The sequence below is a fragment of the Sorex araneus genome, chromosome X, assembly GCF_027595985.1.
Source record: "Sorex araneus isolate mSorAra2 chromosome X, mSorAra2.pri, whole genome shotgun sequence".
NCBI lineage: Eukaryota > Metazoa > Chordata > Mammalia > Eulipotyphla > Soricidae > Sorex > Sorex araneus.
Genome location: NC_073313.1, coordinates 166,668,369 through 166,687,900, shown reverse-complemented (window position 1 = coordinate 166,687,900; position 19,532 = coordinate 166,668,369). Strand labels below are relative to the sequence as shown.

The 19,532-nt window shown below is 56.4% G+C and overlaps 1 protein-coding gene across 3 annotated transcripts in view; it reads right to left on the bottom strand.

The window, feature by feature from the left end:
- The window catches only part of DHX9 (DExH-box helicase 9), a 23,453-nt gene extending 3,921 nt beyond the window's left edge, over nt 1–19,532 (bottom strand). Inside the window, exons 1-20 of one of the 3 annotated variants that reach the window (XM_055121462.1) lie at nt 19,400–19,532; nt 15,877–16,009; nt 15,030–15,170; nt 13,873–14,011; nt 13,386–13,513; nt 12,987–13,135; nt 10,270–10,316; nt 8,044–8,180; nt 7,609–7,698; nt 7,357–7,518; nt 7,193–7,270; nt 6,304–6,495; nt 5,934–6,075; nt 5,618–5,700; nt 5,319–5,475; nt 3,905–4,005; nt 2,635–2,848; nt 2,225–2,319; nt 1,903–1,976; nt 1,160–1,312 (exon numbers count right to left, since the gene is read on the bottom strand). In XM_055121462.1, the coding sequence (XP_054977437.1) occupies nt 1,160–1,312; nt 1,903–1,976; nt 2,225–2,319; nt 2,635–2,848; nt 3,905–4,005; nt 5,319–5,475; nt 5,618–5,700; nt 5,934–6,075; nt 6,304–6,495; nt 7,193–7,270; nt 7,357–7,518; nt 7,609–7,698; nt 8,044–8,180; nt 10,270–10,316; nt 12,987–13,135; nt 13,386–13,513; nt 13,873–14,011; nt 15,030–15,170; nt 15,877–15,987 (2,393 nt within the window). In that variant the 5' untranslated portion in view covers nt 15,988–16,009; nt 19,400–19,532. Of the gene's footprint in view, nt 1–1,159; nt 1,313–1,902; nt 1,977–2,224; nt 2,320–2,634; nt 2,849–3,904; nt 4,006–5,318; nt 5,476–5,617; nt 5,701–5,933; nt 6,076–6,303; nt 6,496–7,192; nt 7,271–7,356; nt 7,519–7,608; nt 7,699–8,043; nt 8,181–10,269; nt 10,317–11,124; nt 11,247–12,986; nt 13,136–13,385; nt 13,514–13,872; nt 14,012–15,029; nt 15,171–15,876; nt 16,010–16,338; nt 16,509–19,399 lie in introns of those variants that run through there. The other 2 variants (XM_055121463.1, XM_055121464.1) reach the window with 2 other exon arrangements.

Below are 19,532 nucleotides of genomic sequence, written 5' to 3'. Positions count from 1 at the left end.
CCACTACCGTCACCGTCATTTCTGTGCTCCTGGCGGCTCTTAAAACCCCCAACCCAAATAATAAAGGAAAAAAAAAATGGTGGTGTGTAAAGACAAACCAACATCATTAAATAATCAAATTATGATGTGAATAAACGTGAATTAAAAAAAAAAAAAAAAACAAACACCAAACCCTTCCCCGGCTGAGGGCTGGCATCGCTTGAACCCGACTGGACCTAAGGCTTTAGCGCTCACACTGTGCTCGTGTCCTGCGTGTTTTACGCCATTAGCTCCTGTGGTTTTCGGATGGCCCCTCTACCTTCCTTTGTGAGTGGGGAAGGCGGGCTGTGCCCCACTTCCCAGCGGGCGAACAGCGGAAGCGCCCGGCCCGTGCAGACACTGTGTGGCCACAAACAGCTGAGGGACCCCCTTATTATTAGTATTTTTTTTCTTTTTGGGTCACACCTGGCAGTGCACAGGGGTTCCTCCTGGCTCTGAACTCAGGAATCACTCCTGGTGGTGCTCTCGGGGGACCCAATGGGATGCTGGGGATCGAACCCGGGTTGACCATGTGCATGGCACACTCTCTTCTCACTGTGCTTTTGCTCCCGCCCCAGAGGCGCCCCCTTCTGAAGGGCACCCGGGCTCTTTCCCAACGGAGCACCTGGGATCCGGTTTCAGTGACACCAAGGCTACTGGGACACCTGATCACTTTCCATCAGATGCTGGGTGTTGTCCGGTTACCCCCCGCGGACAGAGGAAACATGACCCGCAAGGCCAGGCCACCCGGCCCGGGTAACCGCTGTTACTGGGGGCTGTCCCGAGGCCCCACCTCCTAACTTCCGGGGTCCAGATGAACCTCCGTAAAGACCTGGTAGCCCGACACTCTCCCCCACACGCGCAACTGTCCCGTCAGATGTAAAGCTAAGTCATCTCCGGAAACACCATCAGGCGACCGTCTGAAAGCCGTGGCTGAAAGGCCAATGTTTCACGCGGCCACAGCGCCAGCCGCGCACTTCTCACAGGCCCCGGGGCCTCAGGGAGAGAAACCCAAGGGACAGGGCTACGTCTGGCCCCACCAGAGAAGCAGACACGCCCTGACTCCAGGCGCAGATGCGCTGCCCAGACCAGAGGCCGAGCGGGGCTGGGGCAGGGAGCACCGCCCTCGGAGGGCTCGTACCTCTCGAAGCGGGCGCGGCTGCAGAGGTGGAAACAGAAGCCGGGGCGCACGCGGCCAGCGCGGCCCTTGCGCTGCTCCAGGTTGGTCTTGGAGGCCCAGACGGTGGCGTAGTTGGTCATGTTGTTGTGCGCCGTGAACAGCTTCACCTTTTGCCTGTGGGCCCGGGTGGCTCATGAAGGCTGTGCGGCCGGGCGGAGCCAGACCCGCCAGACGGGCACAGCGCCGGAGGATGCCCACTGCCCCACCTGCCCGGGGAGTGACAAGGCAGGCCCGCGGCCCGCGAGCAGACGGGGGCATCAGGATTGGCGGCTGGAGAGCCGTGAACCTGGGCCCTTTGGCATGGTCCAGCCAGTTTAAGGAAGACCCCCAGACCCAATCACTGACGTGCCCATACCGACTACCCAAGCCGCACCTGGCTGTGCTCAGGGACTGAACCCCCCACTGTACTCTCCCTCTCTCTGGCCCTGGGATTACTTGGGCCCCACCAATGATGCCCAGGGCAGACTCCTGGCTCTGCACTCAGGAATTATGCCTGGCAGTGCTCGGGGAACCCTATGGGACCCCAGGAATCAACCCCCTGGAACGATCTGATTCTGATTCTGAGCAATAGGATGGAGTCCTAGTAGTCACAGCCCAGTAGACAGGGGAGCAGAGATCCTGGCAGAGAATCTAGCACGGGCGGTGGAAGACAGGAACGTTCTGAATTCTCACTCTAGGGCCAAGAGCTCGTCTTGGGAACTTACTTGCAGGAGTCAATGACATAAACGACGTCATTGATGGTGATGCTGGTCTCAGCAATATTCGTGGATAAAATCACCTGTTAAGCAACACAAAGAAAAAAAAAAATCACACTGCAGAAAACATTTTCCAACTGTGTCCATAAAAGGATCAACATCAGAAGCACCCGAGAATCTCACACCTGCTCCCCCGTCCCCACCGCTGACGGGGGGACTGGTAAACCTACAAAGCTCAGACAACAGGACCCCTTCCCAATTTCTGAAATCGCGTTTTGGGGGGAGCTCCTGAGGTCCATGGCGGCCGCCGGGGACGGCAGGGACGTCTTACCTTGGTCACCCCATCTGGCACGGGGTCGAAGACTTTGCGCTGCTCCTCGCGCGGGATCTGCGAGTGCAGAGGCAGGATCTGGTACCTGTGGCTCCCTGCGACAGGAGGGCAGGGTCAGGCGTGCACGTGTCTGCTTGGCTCTGGCCACTCCCACCAGCCACGCTTCTAAGATCCTTAGTGCTCAGGTCAGCCCCTGCAGGGCCGGGGGGTCCCCAGAGTGCTGGGGACTGAGCTTGGGGCTCTCATGCGCAGCAGGTGCCCCGGCCCGCTGACGGCTCCGAGCCAGACAACGTGCAGAGTCAACTCCAGAAACGGGACCCAACACTGAACTCTGCCTTCCCACGCCGGCTGGCGCCCAAGCCAAATGCTCACGTTTGCTCCCAGAGACACGAGAACCCCGAGACTCCTACCAAAGTGGGGGTTCATTTCCAAATGCTTCTGCATCGTATAAATCAAGTTCCAGCCGGGCAGAAAGACCAGCACGGCACCGGGAACATTAAGGGTCTCGATATACTTCAGAAGCGCCTCGATGAGCTCGAAGGGCGTCTCCTTCTCGTTCAGCTGCGACATGCTCATCTTTGTCTCCGGGCCATACTCGTCACCACAGATCAGGTTGCAGTTGGCCTGCAAAAAGGCAGGAGCACTTCATCTCGGGCTATCTCAGTCACCCCAGCACTGAACTCCTTGTTTTGTGTGTCCGACTGATGAATGCCAGGAGTCCTCCCTAACCCTAGCTAGTTCACCATCTCATACAGAAATTTAAATCCCCCCCAAAACGCAGGACTGTTGGACGACAGCGGTAATCTAGCGGGGAGGTGCTTGTTTGCAAGCGGCAGGCCTGGGTTCAACCTCCAGCACCCCATGTGGTCCCCCAGCCTCCAGGAGTGATCCTTGAGTGCAGACAAGAGTATCCTCTGAGCAAGAGGCAGGACCTTCTACCTGTGTTTTCCTAATTGCCCAGCACTTCCCATAGAAATGACTAAATGGGGGCTGGAGTGACGGCACAGCGGGGAGGGCGTTTGCCTGGGACACGGCCAACCCAGGCTCGATTCCCAGCATCCCATCCATACAGTCCCCTGAGCACTGCCAGGAGTAACCCCTGAGCATCTAAGCATTGCCAGCTGTGACCCTAAAAGCACAGATGACTAAACTGAGGGTCAGAGTGATAACATGGTCTCTTGCACGTGGCACACCCAAGTTCAATCCCTGGCATCCCACCTCGGTCCCCGAGACCCACCAGGATCGATCCTGTGTGGTGTGCAGAGCCAGGGTGACCCCTGGACATTGCTGGATGTGGCCCCCAACAAGCAAGTGTCTTGGCCCCTTCCTTTGCTGGAATCCCGCCTCCCTCCCTTGGGTCTCGCTGCCGTCCACCCAGGCCAGAGGTGCAGCTCCCCAAGTGTCGAGAGCACGGGGAGGTGTCACGGAAAGTGAGCACTTCTCGTGGAGCACACAAGACCACCTTGGCAAAGGGGCAAAGCCTTATCCAAGAGGTCCTTTGCCACAGGTGGCTTGGGCACAGGTGCCAAGAGATGATTCGACCCATGGTGGTTAAGAAGCTCCTCACTTGTCACGGCCTTCTTTGGGATGAAACACACCAAAGCTTGAGCCATGCGAGCCCAGGCGCCCTCGTGCCCAATGAACTGCCCGCAGTGACCTCTCTCTTAGGAGCGCGCTTACATCGTCCTCCTCGCCACCGTCGTCGTCCTTCTCCTTCTTCTTCTTGTCCTTCGGCGGCGGGATGAAGTGGGTCATCTGAATGCAGTCTTCCAGGAAGTACTCTGCGGGGACAGCCGGCAGGTGACCACGCGCCGCCTTCCCCAGGGAGCGGCCTTCCCCACGCCACCTCCCGCGCAGAGTCCACTCAGCTGCGCTCGCCTCAGAGGGACATTCCAGCGACAGGAGCCGCCGTGCTCCCACGAGTCCAGGATGCCAGTGACTCATGCCCCAAACCCAGATGAGGTGCCCCACTGGAGGGCATGCCCCTGGGCGCAAGCTCTGGCGCACACCCTGGGCAGGAGGGGTCCGCAGAGCAGCGCGGGGCGCCCCCATGTCAGGGAGGAGAGCCCCGGAGCCGTAACTCGGAGGTGCCGGAAGGGCCCAGCCCATCTCCCCCTGGCCCTCTGTCCCTACACGGGTCCCCAGCGGCCATGTCCCAGCGCCAGGACCACTGACACGAGTGCTTGCCAGCCCCTCCTGGAACCGAAGGTCACCCGTCACCCACACCGGAACCTTAGGAAGCAAATCACTTGGCAGTCATTCATGCCCAGTCGCTGTCACTCTGCACAAGATGGCAAGTCCCCACTGTTTCAGGCCGACAAGAATCGGGGGCTATTCTCCAGCATGAACGCTCGCTACGTTCGTCACCTACTTCTGGACTCTGTGCAAGTGCAGGGTTTCATGGCTCTGCCCACGACAGCTCTTCCTGGCAGCCTCGTGCTCCTGCCCCATCACCTCTCTCTGAAAGGCTCCCACCCCCGGGTGCTGCGAGGCCCCAGCCTGTCAGTGCACGCCAGGACCCAGCCCAGACCCCAGGCGCCTCATCAACTCGCGCTCTTTCCCACCCGAGAGCATCACACTGAGCTTTCCTCAGATGGTCAGTGACAGCCCACGAGCCAGAGCAGCATCTCAAAGTTCGGAGCTACCCTCCCTCGGGAACACGAACAGTGTTGGGGGTCTGGAACAGTAATACAGCAGGAGAGCGGCCAACCAGGTTCGAACCCGGCACCCCACAGGGTCCCCCAAGCTCCGCCGGGAGTGAACCCTGAGCAAAGCTGGGTGTGCACCAGCCCCGACAGAATACGGACAGTCACCCACCACTGTACACCCACACAGCAGTTCCCACAGCTGATGCGACCAGGCCGTAACTCCCCTTTCAGCCACGGTATCCTCAGCCAGGGGCGTGCGGCACCCTGCAGATCGCCAGGATATTCCAAGGGGCCACAGGTGAAAACCACGAGGGCACAGCCACCCCGGGGAGCCGTGAACACTCCCTTCTCTACTGCAATCTGGCCTGCGCGTGAACAGTCCCGACCAGCACTCCCAACTGCAGGAGGAAGCGCCCCCTGACCCCCGCGCCCCCCACAGGGCTCACCCTGGACGGGGAAGGTCCTCCCGTACACCTCGATGATGGGGCAATTGAAGAAATATTCACAGAACATGGTGGTGTCGATGGTGGCCGACATGAGGACAATGCGGACCTCGGGGTAGGCCTGGACAACGTCCCGAAGCACGACCAGGAGGAAATCCGTCTGTCCACAAAGAAAAGGAACCAGCCTCAGGCTCAGCCACGCTCAGTGCACTGCGCGGGGGAGGGTCACCCAGAGAGTCGCCAGGGGGACCCAGGAGGGCCCTCCCTCTCGGACACAGCACAGTCAGTAATGGGGGACTCACATTAATGTCTCTCTCGTGGATCTCGTCCACGATGACGTGGCTGATCCCACGGATGCCCGCCTCCAGCTTCCTCAGGAGCACACCTGGGGGGAGCAGAGCCGGGTTCAGTGAATTGGGCCGGAGCCCGCGCTCAACACCGGGCCTCAGCAGCGTCTCAGGGAACCACGCGAAGCAGGATGAGTCCCAACAGAGGAGCCAGAGGCCCAACTCTGGACACCTCAGTGGTTCTGTCCCCCGAGGCCACCCCGCAGGGCACTGGGCCATCACCGCCTCCGGCTCCGACAAACACAAGGCCCGGGGAGAGGCCGACACTGACCCACGGTGCAGAACATGATGCTGGCGTGCGGCCGGGGGAGGACGGACTCGAAGCGGACGCTGTAGCCGCAGCTCTTCCCGGGCTCCTCTCCTCGCTCGTACGCCACGCGCTCTGCCACCGAAACGGCACTGATCCTCCGGGGCTGAGACAGGAAGGACGGAGAGACTTGACTGAGAAGCCACAGGCCAAAGCTGTTGTCTCGTTGGCCAGGGGAACTAAATGAAGAATGAATAATCCCCACTGCCCGCTCCCGGATCACGGAAACACGAACCATCCCTAGAAAACCCCCAAACCCCGTAAGGAGGCGGGGGCCAGGGACACACACACACAAAACGTTCCAATGAAACGTTCTCCCCCAGGTGCCACCTACCTGAGTCACAACGATATTGCACTCGGCGGCTCGGTCGCTCTGGATAAACTCGTCCAGAATGAACTGAGGCACCTGGGTGGTCTTCCCACAGCCAGTAGCACCTCGGATGATGACAACCGAATTCTGACTAATTGCTTCCAGGATTTCGTTTTCAAACTTCTTCACAGGCAGCAACTCTCTCTCTTGCAAAACCTGTGTGAGTAAAATTCACAGCCCTCAGACTTCTACCAACAAACCTCTCAAGATCTGCCCTCTCCAGAAACTTTCTCCTTCCCACTAGGTGTAGTACTTACCTGAAACGTGGGCTCTCAAAAATCTGTTTCTCAAATACCAACCTTGCAGGACGTTTGCAAAAGCAGTCCATCTCAGGGGCTTAGTCCACACCCTAGTTCTTTCCTTCCCCCTTCATCCCACATGGTCTGATCTCCCTCAAATATTTCAGTATTTTCCCCTTTTTATAATAGATCGTGGACTGGAGCCATAGCACAGCGGGGAGGGCGTTTGCCTTGCACACGACCAACCCAGGTTTGATTCCTCCATCCCTCTCAGCAAGCTACCGAGAGGATCCCGCCTGCAGGCAGAGCCTGGCAAGCTCCCCGTGGCGTATTCGAGATGCCAAACACAGTCACAAGTCTCATCATGGAGACGTGACTGGTGCCCGCTCGAGCAAACCAATGAACAAAGGGACGACAGTGCTACACAATGGATCGTGCAAGCACTATAAAATACGTCTACCCTAATTCCTTCCACTTTCACTGAATGGAAGTTCCAGGTGCTCAAGCCAACCACTCCCTTGGCGATGAGGAGGCTCTGACCTGCCCTAAACCTGCAGCCCTGCTTCTGGCCACACCCCCCGCACCAGCACCGTCTCTACACACCCCGGACTCACCGCCTGCAAGTCACGGTCCTGCTCCAACTGGTACATGAGCTCATTCTTGAGGTCCATGCTGATCTGCTCGGGCGTGGCCTAGGACACGGGAGGGCCAGTCAAACCCCGGAACCGCCTGCTGAGGACCCTTCTGGCTCTCAACACGGACACCCCGTGGCACTCACGTAAGCGAGGGGCCCCTCGTCGATGTTGCTGCTGGTCCAGGGGTTCCAGTTGGACTGCGGGGGGGACCACGGGACCACGCCCACCTGGCTCTGGCGCTGTGCGGGCTCGAAGTGAGCCAGCTTGCCAAGGTTGAGCGCGACGGGCACTGTGGGATCCTCCGGCTGTCAGGCACAAGGGAAAGGAGCGTCACGGCAGACCCTGTCCAGCAGGGGACACCCCCGCCCCCAAGGCCTCAGCGGCGCTGGGCTTACTGGGGGCATGATCTCCAGTTCCAGCTCCTGGATGACGTTCTGCAGCTGGTGCTCCAGGTCCTGAGAGATGTTCACCTTGTAGGGCTCCACCTATGGGAAAACCACACCACGGAACGTGGGGCGAAGGCTGGCAGCGCTGTAGCCCGCCTGCCCGCCCGCGCAGAGTGGGGGTGCTTGGACGGACCTGCCCGCCCTCAGGCTGCGTCTCTCGGACTGGTCTTGTTTCTCTGCCTGCTGCCTGCTTCCACCCGGAGAAGCCCGAGTTTCCCCTGAAACAGGCACTTCCCTCCTCCTCTCCCCTCACATCTCTCTAAGGACGTTTCAATAAAAACTGCCCGCGCGAAAGGTGCCCAGGCATGCAAACGGAGAATGCTCCAGCCAGGTGTGTCAAACCCTACAGGGTGTCTCTGTGGGTTCCCAGGCCTAAAGACTCACAGTCTCTCCCTCCTTCTTCTTGGTGAGCCCAGAATACGCCTCGATCACTCCGAGATGGTAGAGCTGTCTGACGAGTGACAGGGCACAGGACTGGGCCGCCAGCTTCTTATTTGACCCATGCTCGCGTGCAAAAATCCCTAGGAAAGTGGCCAAAGGAAAAATGAGTCAAGAAACAGCTTAGAAGCAACAGGGGGTGGCAGGTGCCAAAGCTGTCCAAAACCAGAGTGTGCCAGAGGCTCAGAGTTTTCTCATTCTAAGGGCTAACCCGCCCCCTGACCCCATCCCAAGACCCTAACAGTTTCCCAACTATGTGTTTTAGTTTTGGGGCCACACCTGGTGATGCTCAAGGGTTACTCCGGGGCTGTGCACTCAGGCTTCACTCCTGGCAGTGCCCGGGGCACCATACTGGATGACTGCACCCAGGTGGACCACATGCAAGGCAAACATCCCACCCACTGTACACTGCTCTCGCCCTCAGCTGTATGGTAACTACCCCGTTGTTATAAACAGCAAAGAGCCGATTTCAACACAGTAGCCACTACCGCAACCTGGTCCTAGGAGGGCTCAGCTGTTCAAAAGGCACTGCCCGCAGACCACCTGAGGAAGGGATCTGCCAGAGGTTGCTCAGGGCAGGGTGTCAGCTCTGCTGTTTCACAGCCTCCTTCCCACACACCCAACTCTGTCTTTCACACAGAAAAGCACCCACAGAAAGGACGAGCGTTAAACTGTGGGTATAGGGATTAAGAAAGGCTTTTTTTTTTTTGGGGGGGGCGGGGAAACGATGCTGATGATGCTGACAACGATGACGACACACATATACCCAACACTGCTCAGTCCTTTCAGCTAGATCTCTAGCTGGATTTTTAGTTTTATTTTTTGCTTTTTGGGTCATACCCAGTGACGCTTTGGGGTTACTCCTGGCGGTGCTTGGAAGACCCTATGGAATGCTGGGAATCGAACCCGGGTCGGCCGTGTGCAAGGCAAACCCCCAACCCCCTCTACTATTGCTCCAGCCCACTCTAGCTGGGTTTTCAGCTTTGTAAGAAACTGTGAAATAAAAATAAGGTGATAAACCTCTGTCCTATTACAGAAATGTGCTGCCTGTCATAAATTACAGTGCGTAGCTGTGATCCCCAAAGCAGGCAGCAGGCTGTAAGCTGGCTAACTTGGCAATTAAGACCGAAGTGACATTTTCTTTGAGGATATGCGTACTTGCTCACTTCAGTCTTGATTGCCAAGTTAGCCAGCTTACAGCCTGGCTAACTCCCAAATAACACAGCTGCAGGACAGAAGACATCACGCAAGGAAGCTGTACATGCGGCTTCCCGCCTATGTAGCCGGCTTACCGAAATGAACCGAGCTCTGATCAACAAATCCTTGTCCCTTGACACCCAATCTACGAAACCAACTTATTTTTAGTCTTATTTATCTTGCATTCAAAAACCACTTAAGACCATCTGACAATTCATGGAAATGTTTGATCCTATCAAGTCAGAGACTAAATTCTAATCACTATGCTGGATGGGATCTGAGGCTATCTCTCTCCATGTGAAGGTAAATAAAACTGAGTACCAGAAATGTGAGTGATCCAAAGCCACACACCTTGTGAACAAAAGCAGGTAGAAAGGGTAATATCCCCCCTTTATTTTCGGGGGAAGATAAGCAGGGTTTTGGGGAAGGGTGTCCCCTGGAGGTGCTCAGGGGTCACTCCTAGTGGGGCAGAGGGACCATACGAGGTGTCAGGGAAGCAAGCTCGCACACAAGGCAAGCACCTTCCCCGCTGGACTACCTCTCTGGCACCGATGACAGTGTATTTTTTTTTGCCACTGTTTTGGGCTATACCCAGCAGTGCCCAGGGACCATAGGAGATCCGCTGGGTCGCTCACGTGCAAGGTAAAGTGCCCTCCCCGCTGTACCACGGCTCTAGACCCTATTAAACATTTTAACAGGAATCCTGTTTTAGGAAGCCCGACACGCAAGGAGAAACTGGGATGGCTTTCTGGCCATCGGCTCTATCCAGAAACAAGATATACAAATTTGGTGGAGATCACTGGTCCAAGACAGTTTTGTCTAAAGGGAACATCGGTGCTCGGGCCTCTGACTCGTGGTCGTCATTACTCCAAGGCACCCTATGTGCTACCTCTCGAGACCCCTGAGCACTGGGCTCCAAGACCCACCCCCCCTTCCTCCACCCAACAGACACTACCGGGAAGCAGCGGTACTTACTTCTGCCCATCTGCTTGATATAAATGGTCATTTCTGCAATAAAGCTCCTGTAACAACATAGGCAACAAGATTAGAAATTAACGAAACAACTGTGGAATCATGAAAATCAGGATTCTCAAATCAGGCAGGCTTTCCAACTATTTAGGCAAATCTAAGCAGAAAGAAACACGATGAAACATTTTTGTTTAATCCGAGATCAAATGTCTACCTCAAGTGAGACAGAACATGGCAGGAGACAGCGACAATCAAAGTCACGGCCAACTCTCTTGAAGAGAACGTGTTAGGGCTCTAGCGCTGCATTTACTTACTCCAAAGGCTGAAGGCAATCCGAATAGCTAGAACATCTCCCACTTAGCTTGGGGCAGAAAAATAGAACAGACCCAAAACTTTATAATGGCGCTTCCCTTAGGATTCCTTTGCATGGGCCACACACTCATGGATGTTAAGAGAAGCCGGGTAAAAAGCGCGCGCATACGCGTGCACACACACACACACACACACACACACGGGGACACACAAGCATGGGCCGGGGGCACTAAGGTAGGCTTCTAGGATCTGCCTGCAGGTGGAAGTAGCCAGTCATCCAAAAAAAAAAATTTAAGCTAACTCATAACCACATCAATTTAAATCAGGTCCCGAGGACTCCGTACTCTGGAACGCTGAAGGCGGCATCGCTAGCAGATCTCAAGGAATTTAGTTTGTTACAAGAGGGAAACTGTCCTCTGCCACTGCCTCACGCCCTGACCCTTCCCCTGCTCAGGCACATTCTACGCTTGCCTCTACGCTGCGGATCAAAGGTTAGGTGAGACTGAGGACAGAGTGTTAGACTCCTTCCTATGACTCTGGAGAACTGACCTGCAGGGACAGCGGCTTCGGGGTCAAAGGCCACTGGCTTTCAGGGGAACAACATCCACCCTTTCATTAATGCCACCGATGCCAGTATGTTTCTCAGCCAGGCTTAAAGGCAGCACCCAATCTCAGCCTCCTCCACCTACGGGAACAGCGACACCAGAAATCAGTTTACAATCGTCTCCCATGTGATTGCTTAGTTCAGCCTAAGCAGCAGCACATGTGTCTCAACACAGACCTCTGGTGTTGCTGTCTTTGTGCTTTAAACAAAGGACAGCCAGGGAGCGGTGCCGTCCCACTTCCCCGCCTCAGTGTCACATCCTGAATTCTCGAGAAGTCCATGACGACAATCAAGAAATAGCAAGCTCCAGGCAGGACACCAGCTATTTCTCGTTGCTTTGGGGTCACACCCAGCAGTGCTCAGGAGCTACTCCTGGCTGTGCTTGGGGGACCAACGTGGTGCTGGGGATGGGACAGGTCAGCCACATGTCAGGCAAGTGACCTAACCCCTGTCCTATCTCTCCAGCCCTCAAGATAATCAATTTCTCTCTTTTTTTTGAAGGGGGGGGGTCACACCAGCAATGCTCAGGCCTGACTCCCGGCTCTAGGCTCAGGAATCACTCCTGGCAGTACTTGGGGGACCCTCTGGAATGCCGAGGATCGAACCCGGGTCGACCGCCTGCAAGGCAAGCGCCCTCCCCGCTGTGCTCTCTCCGGCCCCAAGACATTTTTCTTCTCTTTTTTTGCTTTTTTGGGTCACACCCAGCGATGCTCAGGGGTTACTCCTGGCTCTGCACTTAGGAATTACTCCTGGCCGTGCTGGGGAACCATACGGATGTTAGGAGTTGAACCTGGGTCGGTGCGTGCAAGGCAAACGCCCTCCCCGCTGTGCGATATATTGCCCAGCCCGACATTAATTTCTTAATGCCACTGAGTGTCCAATCAGTTCAGATGGGCAGCGTTTTGGAGAGTATCAGAAACGGTCTCTTTGGAGGACTTCTTTTAAGAGTCTGATCTCAGAACCGAGAATGAGAATTCAGGATGGACCAGCACTGCGGAAAGCAGGGCAGACATGCTCCGAGCAGCCTCTGACCACAAAGCCAAACTGTGGTTTTAGTCACTGGTTTTTGGGCTGCTTGATGCAGACCCCAAGGAGGACTGTTTTGATTTCCAGAATCTTTTTTTGTGTTTTTGGAATAATTTATTTGAAGGGCATCAAATTAAATCATCTCCCAATTTGCCATCGTTCGGCCTTCCCGCCCTCTTCCAGTGGAAATCGTGGCCCCCGGCAGAGTCCACTCCGTCCGAGCCGTCCTGGGAGTAATAACCACTACACCCTGGAACGCTCTCAGGAAGAACGCAAGCAGGCTGAGAAACATACTGTCACTGGCCCCGCCCGCACCCCCTCGCGCAGAGTCGCAGAAACGGACCGAAGCAACGGTGGCTCCAACCCCCAAACCAAGGCTCGGGCCGGCCTCGAGCCAGACACGGACACTTTCCAAGTGGAACAACAGGACTCCAGCAGTGCGGCTCCGGGCCAGGCCACCGCACCACCTCTGACCGCTCAGGGACACACCCGCCACGGCTGCTGGTTTGCGAGGGAGCGCGGACAAACCAGCACTTGTGGCTAGGAATTGCGCCTCGGACTCCCGAAAGGACCAGGCGAGTCCAGCAACCCGCAGCTCTGGGCAGAAGTCCCAGCACCGCTCAACACACGCCAAGAAGGGAAACTGCGGCCAACCACACATCGAAAGCAGAGTCTCGCCACAGAGCCACGGCCACGCCACCAACAGAACCAGCCAGCAGACAACCAGGGAGCCGGGAGGCCCCAGAGCCCCCCCAGAGACCGGGGAGGGAGTGAAGCAAACCTGTTGTGGTCAGGGCCCACTTGGGTGTACTTATATTCTCCTTGGATCTTTTCTTTCTGAAAATACTGGTTCAGGCGAGCCTTAGCATTTTCCAAGGTCCAGTTTCCGTGAAGTCCGGCATTTAAGTCCACCTCTTCAGATTCCAGGGTCTGTTGGATCAACGATAACTCAGTGTGGCGGCTGAGATTGGAGCTCCCCCCGCGCACGGAAGGCGCCGGAGCCTGCTAACACCGCCTTCGTCTGTATTGCAAAGGCTGGTTTTCACCGTTCCTAGTAAAAACTGAGCCAGAATTAGTGGGTGTCTTAAATCCAGCCCGAGTCACCTTCAGCACCGCCTGCGCCTGTCTTAACGAGCGCCCCTCAAAGACCCACGGAGCACTGGGGGCGGGGCGTTCTCACCGCTTGGACTTCCTGCTCCTCCTTGTTCGTGTAGTAGTCCTTCATGTTGTTGTTGTTGGCCCCCCTGTCCCAGGACGCGGGTGGCCCGTAGCCGGAGGCCCCCGTTGTAGAGTTGTTGTTGTTGTTCTCTATGGAGAAGAAACGAGAGAGCTCATGGCGATGGGGCCAAGGCAAGCGACTGAGCACAGGCGCCAATGTTCATCACGGAGCTGTCCAGGTGGCAACCCAGGGATGGGGGCCACACGCGACCCGCTGGGCCTCAGCAGCCGCATCCCAGGGGACTGTGCAGAGACTGTCCTGAGACCCAAGACTCCACCCACTGAGGCAAGCCCCTAACAGCGTCACCAGTGCCCGCCTGCGCCCACCTACAAAGGACCAGAGCTGACACGGCAGCACCTCCAGGACAGAGGACGATGTGGAGGCCGAGGGCTGGCCCGAGACCCGTGACCCCGCGAGGTGACGGCGTGCCTGTGCACGGGGAGCTCACCTGCTTGCAGCGCCAGGTGTGGGGGCAGAGGGCCCCCCATGGGCGCGGGGGCGCTCCCAGTCGTGGTGGTCGTAGTCGTCGTGGTGGTGGCAGCAGTGGTGTCCGTGGAGTCGGGGAGGGCCGGCTGAGGGGGCGCTATCTGCAAGAGAAGAGGCCACGCCCACTCGGATTCGGTCCTCACGGAGTCCTCAGATAGGCTCCCCGTCCCGCCCCCTGCTCCTGAGACTCGGACAGAGCTCTCTCTGGTCAGTGCTTGAGGAGTCTGGTCTCAGACGGCAAACCCCCAGGGAGTGGCCCATCCGCTCGAGGGACCCATGGGGACGGAGCGGTGGTCTGCAGGTGCCCGGGAGCCTGCTGCTAGTACTGTGTTGGGGTGGCAGGCCACAGGAAGCACGGGGGAGAAATAAATTAAGAGCAGCGAAAGACAAAGGAAGAGCTTGCTGACGGAGGGAAGATATGAAGCAGCCCGGACGCTGCTGGCTTTAAACTGCCCCGTGGGTAGGGGGCCTGCCCTGCATGTGGCCCATCGGGGTTTGATCCTCGGCACCCACATGGCCTGAGCCCCGCCAGGAACAATCCCCGAGCACCACAGGATGTAGCCCAGAAACCACAGTGAGCAACTCAAACAATATACTTTTTCTTTTAAAGGGAGGGGGAATGGCTCAAAAGTTCTAGAAAGACAGTATCTACAAGTATATATATATAAAAAGGCCAAATTTCCAAATGTGGTAAAAGACACATTTATGGATTCAAGAATCAAAGCAAAATCGAGCACGATAAATACCAAGAAAAAGAAAACCACCAAACTCCATTTAACTTGCCACATCAGAGTGAAACGGCCAGACACCCAAAATGAAGAATGGAGGAACCGAAGCGATCTGTTCCTTTTATGGGGAAAAGGATTAAACGTTGAGTCAGGGGAAATGGTCCCTCACTATTTTCTTGGTGAAAATATTTTCAAGAACCGAGGGAGAATTAGATCCAGGGAGATGGCACAGCAGGCAGGGAAATGCCTCACACAGACTGTCATTCTTGGCACCTCGGGGTCCCGAGAGGGTCTGGGCACACCCGGAAATGCACTCCAAGACTAGCCCCTGGGGCTCTGCAAGCAATGGGTCAGCGGACACGCTCACGTGCGCAGGGCTGGAAGTACTCACCCCGACTGCCGGGACCTCCTCACTCTTGACCTCGTTTATCCGGACCAGGTAGTTGACGAAGTCTCTGGCGGCATTGCTCTGGGCGTCCTTCTTGTTGGTGGAATTGCCCATGCCCGTGTAATTGAACCCTTCCACTCGGACCTGGTGCAGTCAGGAAAAGTGATGTAGAGATTTAACAACCCCCATGATCCCGGTTACCCCCGCCCCCCCCCCCCCATTCCAGAGTCCACGAAGGGAAGTGAGTCACTGGCCGGGCACCCAATGCGTTCTCCAGCAAGAGCCCAGGACCCTGTCTCTTCTCGTGTAACACAACTGCTCTCTATCCAAATCTGATTCATGGACCGGGAAGACAGCTCAGGGGTTAATTCTGAAGCTGCATAACATCCCCCCTCCATTTTGTAAGTCTCCAAGAACTAGCACTTTCTAGAAGAGCTCCTAACGCTGACGCCGATCCAAGTGCTCTAACGTGAAGCGCAGTGAGACACACGTTCTGATCAGAAAAACTCATCCACCACAGGGTCAAAAGCAACGCTCACTTGGAAATAACCAGAACCGAAACAGAGCAGCTGGCAAGTCACAGTCAAGAGCATCCCCGGGCCAAAGACACAGGCCACGGTTTAGGGTGCGTCTCTCGCACAGTCCCTGGAGCACTGCCAGGAGGCGCCGTGGGCAGAGCTGGGAATAGCCCCCACGTGTGCGTCAACACTGGGCCTGGGTTCCATCTCCAGCAGCGAGCTGGGACAAGGTACTAAGCAGCACTGGGGGGTGGCCCAAACCCCACCCTCCTTCCCCATCAGGAGTCAGTCCATAAACACCTAACTGCAAACTGTTATTTTTTTTTTAGTACCTCGCACATGAATTTCTGCCGGTTCTTGTTCCCCACGGCTCTAATCTCGTAGGCAGGGGTCATCTTCCGTTTGCCACACCAGGCATACAGGAAATTCTTAATGTCACCCATGATTCAAATCTCTTTTTCAGACCTTAAAAACAAAAAAAACCAAACATTATAAGTTATAAACAGTATCACTGATAAGGACAAACGCTGGAAACTACTGAAAATCAAGGTTAAGAGCATTCTCTCTTTCTCTCTCTTTTTTTGCTTTTTGGGTCACACCCAGCAATGCACAGGGGTCGCTCCTGGCTCTGCACTCAGGAATTACTCCTGGCGGTGCTTGGGGAACCCTATGGGATGCTGGGAATCTGTGAAAAATCACAAGGGGCGGCACGTGCTTGGGAGGGGGAGACGCGATGTTGTGTCCTGTCATTCTGTTGTCCTCGGGCACTTGGGGCAGCTCTCTCTCGCACGCACCGCTCGAGTCTGGTGTTCCCGAGCCACTGTGTATGGACCAGATCGGGACGGCTCCTCCTTGTGCTCTGCTTCTGTGTGTGCCGATGTGCTCTCTTCTGTCTCTGCCTCTGTAGTCTCTCCTCTGACCTCTCTCTGTCTCTGCGTCTTCCCGTGTCTTCTGTCTCCCCCCAGACTCAATTTATATAGCAATCACATAGGGCGGTGACACAAAGGTGGGCTGAACATTAACAAATCAACAAAGAAGAGTAAGACCATTTCTGAGGAGATTAACAAAATCTCATCTAAGGATTTTGATGAGATTACTAGGAGATCCACTCAAGGGTGGGGTCCAAACAAGGGTGTGCCAGGGTATGCCCCTTTCTTCCTCAGCTAGTAATCTGCTTAAATAGTTACAGTAAATTTGCTTCTAATATTTCTAGCAATGTCAATCCGTATGAGCACAGTAAGAGATATAACCTTAGTTTGGTTCTTCCTGAGGACATTCACTGTATATTCCAGACCACAGTCCTCAGGCCAGGTTAGTCTTCCTAACCCTAGCAGGGTCCTAGTCTCGTCATTACTTTTGGATCATGACAGCATTTGTCTATGACCATGCTCTCAACTTATAGTTGAGTATTGTGGCGCTTTGGCCTGGCCCATTTCGATGCCAGGGTAGCTCACAGCTTGCCCTGGGTCCATTCCGTCCCTCGTCGGGACCCTGCCTTTGGGGTGCTAGGAACTAAGGGCAACTGAGTTGAGAAAGCAGATGCCGGGAGTAAATATTATTGGAGTCAATCAGCTCCCAAGTTACAAAGCATATTATTAACTGTCTTCCTGTGTCCAAACAGAAAGGACATTGCTCTAAGGTAAACTAAGTTCCCTGCGGCAAGGCTAAAAGGACAAACCCCATGTTACCCTACAGGAATTGAACCCGGGTTGGCCATGTGCAAGGCAAACGCCCTACCTGCTGTGGTATCACTCCAGCCCCAGGAAAAGTACCTTGTAAAGAAAAATCCTCCCAATAGTTATCTCAGGGTGACTACAGGCGACTAACTCAAAAAATGAAGAGGTGGGACCAAAGCGGGCAGGGCCCTTGCATTGCACACGGCCGGTTCAATTTCCGGCATCCTGTATGGTCCAAGCCTGCCAGGAGTGACCAGTGAGCATGGCTGGGAGGGGGGGAGGGAGGGACCGTGTCACGCGCTACTTGTCCACAGGAATCTTAGGTGTCTTAACTCACTTATTGCTCACAATAATGCAGATACTATGTGGTAGATGTTTTGCTGCCTCTTTTTGTCCCAGAGGAATGGAGTTTCAAGGATGGACCAAGGGATGTAGTCCAGAGGTAGAACACGGGTGTACTTTTTATGTGACAGGCTGTGGATTCCAACCCCAGCACTGAGGGCGGGAAGAAAAAAAGAAATAGCGTTCTTTCCCCACTACCCAATATGGAGATCTGAATTCAAATTTAAGGGGCTGGAGCTAGAGTACAGCAGGTAGGGAGGGCGCTGGCCTTGCACAGAGCTGACCCGGGTTCAATTCCCAGCATCCCATAGGGTCCCCCGAGCACCACCAGGAGTGATCCCTGAGCGCAGAGCCGGGGGAGTCAGCCCTGAGCATCGCCAGGTGGGACCAAAAAATAAAATAAAATAAAACCAACTCAAATTGAAGTCACGGTAGTGAAAAATAGCCAAGCACAGCTTGTGCTGTTCTGGTGGTTTCTGCACTGCCGTGGCTGCACAGTCACTGTCAGGGAGTGCTGTGGGCACTCTCCCTCCACTCCAAGTCATCAGACACCCCAAATACATGCCGCTGGGGCCTCTCCTTCCCCCCCCCCCCCCCGTCTGCCTGGCACCCAGCAAGCCGGCCCCTTCTCCCTGGTCTTGGGTGCAGGGCACACCCCCAGGGGGCAAGCTTTGGGCACCTCGGGAGTCACCCCGTCACCCCTCCAGCTGCCTCCCCCATATTTCCCCTCTTTAGGGGGGCAGAGGGTGAGCTCAGAGGGTGGAGGCTGGGCTTCAAACGTGGACGGGTACGGGGTCTTCCACCTGGGGGGGGGGGCCCCTGCACAGCCCCCCAGAGTGCTAGGGCAGGCCCTAAACCCACAAACCCACAGGAGGTGCTCATTAATAATATCTATAACTGGGGCTGGAGCAACAGCACAGCAGGGAGGGCATTGGCCTGGCACGTGGCCGACCCGGGTTTGATCCCCGGCATCCCATAGGGTCCCCCGAGCACTGCCAGGAGTGATTCCGGAGTGCAGAGCCGGGAGTCAGCCCTGAGCATCGCCGGGTGGGACACCCCCCCCCAAAATAAAGTAACACATAATTGATTGTAATATCAATTGCAATAAAAATTTTAAAAAATTGTATATAATTGATTATAATATATTATTTAATATCTATTATTAGTAAGCACCTTACATCATCTATGCTATTACCCATAATATCGAACATCGATAATATTGATATTATTGTCGATAATACTATCCGCTGCACCCCACAGGCCCCGATAATACTATTTGTTATTAGTAGTAGCAATATTATTACGGGGGGGGGAAGGGCACGTGGCCTCGAGTCCCCCACCCCCGCCCCGGGACGGGACCGTTAGGGCGAATCACGCGCCCCAACGCCGCCCGCCACGTGGCTCGGTGAAGGGGCCGCCCCCCCCCAGCAAACCGCGTCCGAGGCGGAGGGGGGCGGCCGTGACGTCACGCAGCCCCTGTGTCTCACCGAGGGGCGACGCCCCCCCAACCCCGCCGCGTCTATTGTCCCCCGGGCGCGGGAACGCGCGCGCGCCCCGGCGCATGCGCAGACGCCACCCCGGGGACCCGCGCGACGCCACGGGGCGCGTGACGTCACGCCGGCCCCTCGCCTCAGCAGCCCCCACCCCAACCAACCCCAAGACGCGGCCCGGCCCCTGGGGTGAGTGGGGGGCGCGCGGGAGGCAGGGAGGACCGAGTGTGGGGGGGAGAGGCCTGGTTGCCGCCGCCGCCGCCGCGCCCCCACCCGCCGCCGCGCGCTGCCCCCGGAGCCGCGCCCGGAGCCCCTGGCCCGGCCGGCCGCCGCCCCCTCGGCCTTACCTCGGCTGCTCGCGGCCCCGGGGCGCGGCTGGCGGCGGCGGCGCGGCCTTTCCTCACGCGCTGACAGGAGAGGCCGGCGCGGCGCCACTCGCATGGAGGCGGCGGCGGCGAAATGGCGCCGAGGGGCGTGTCC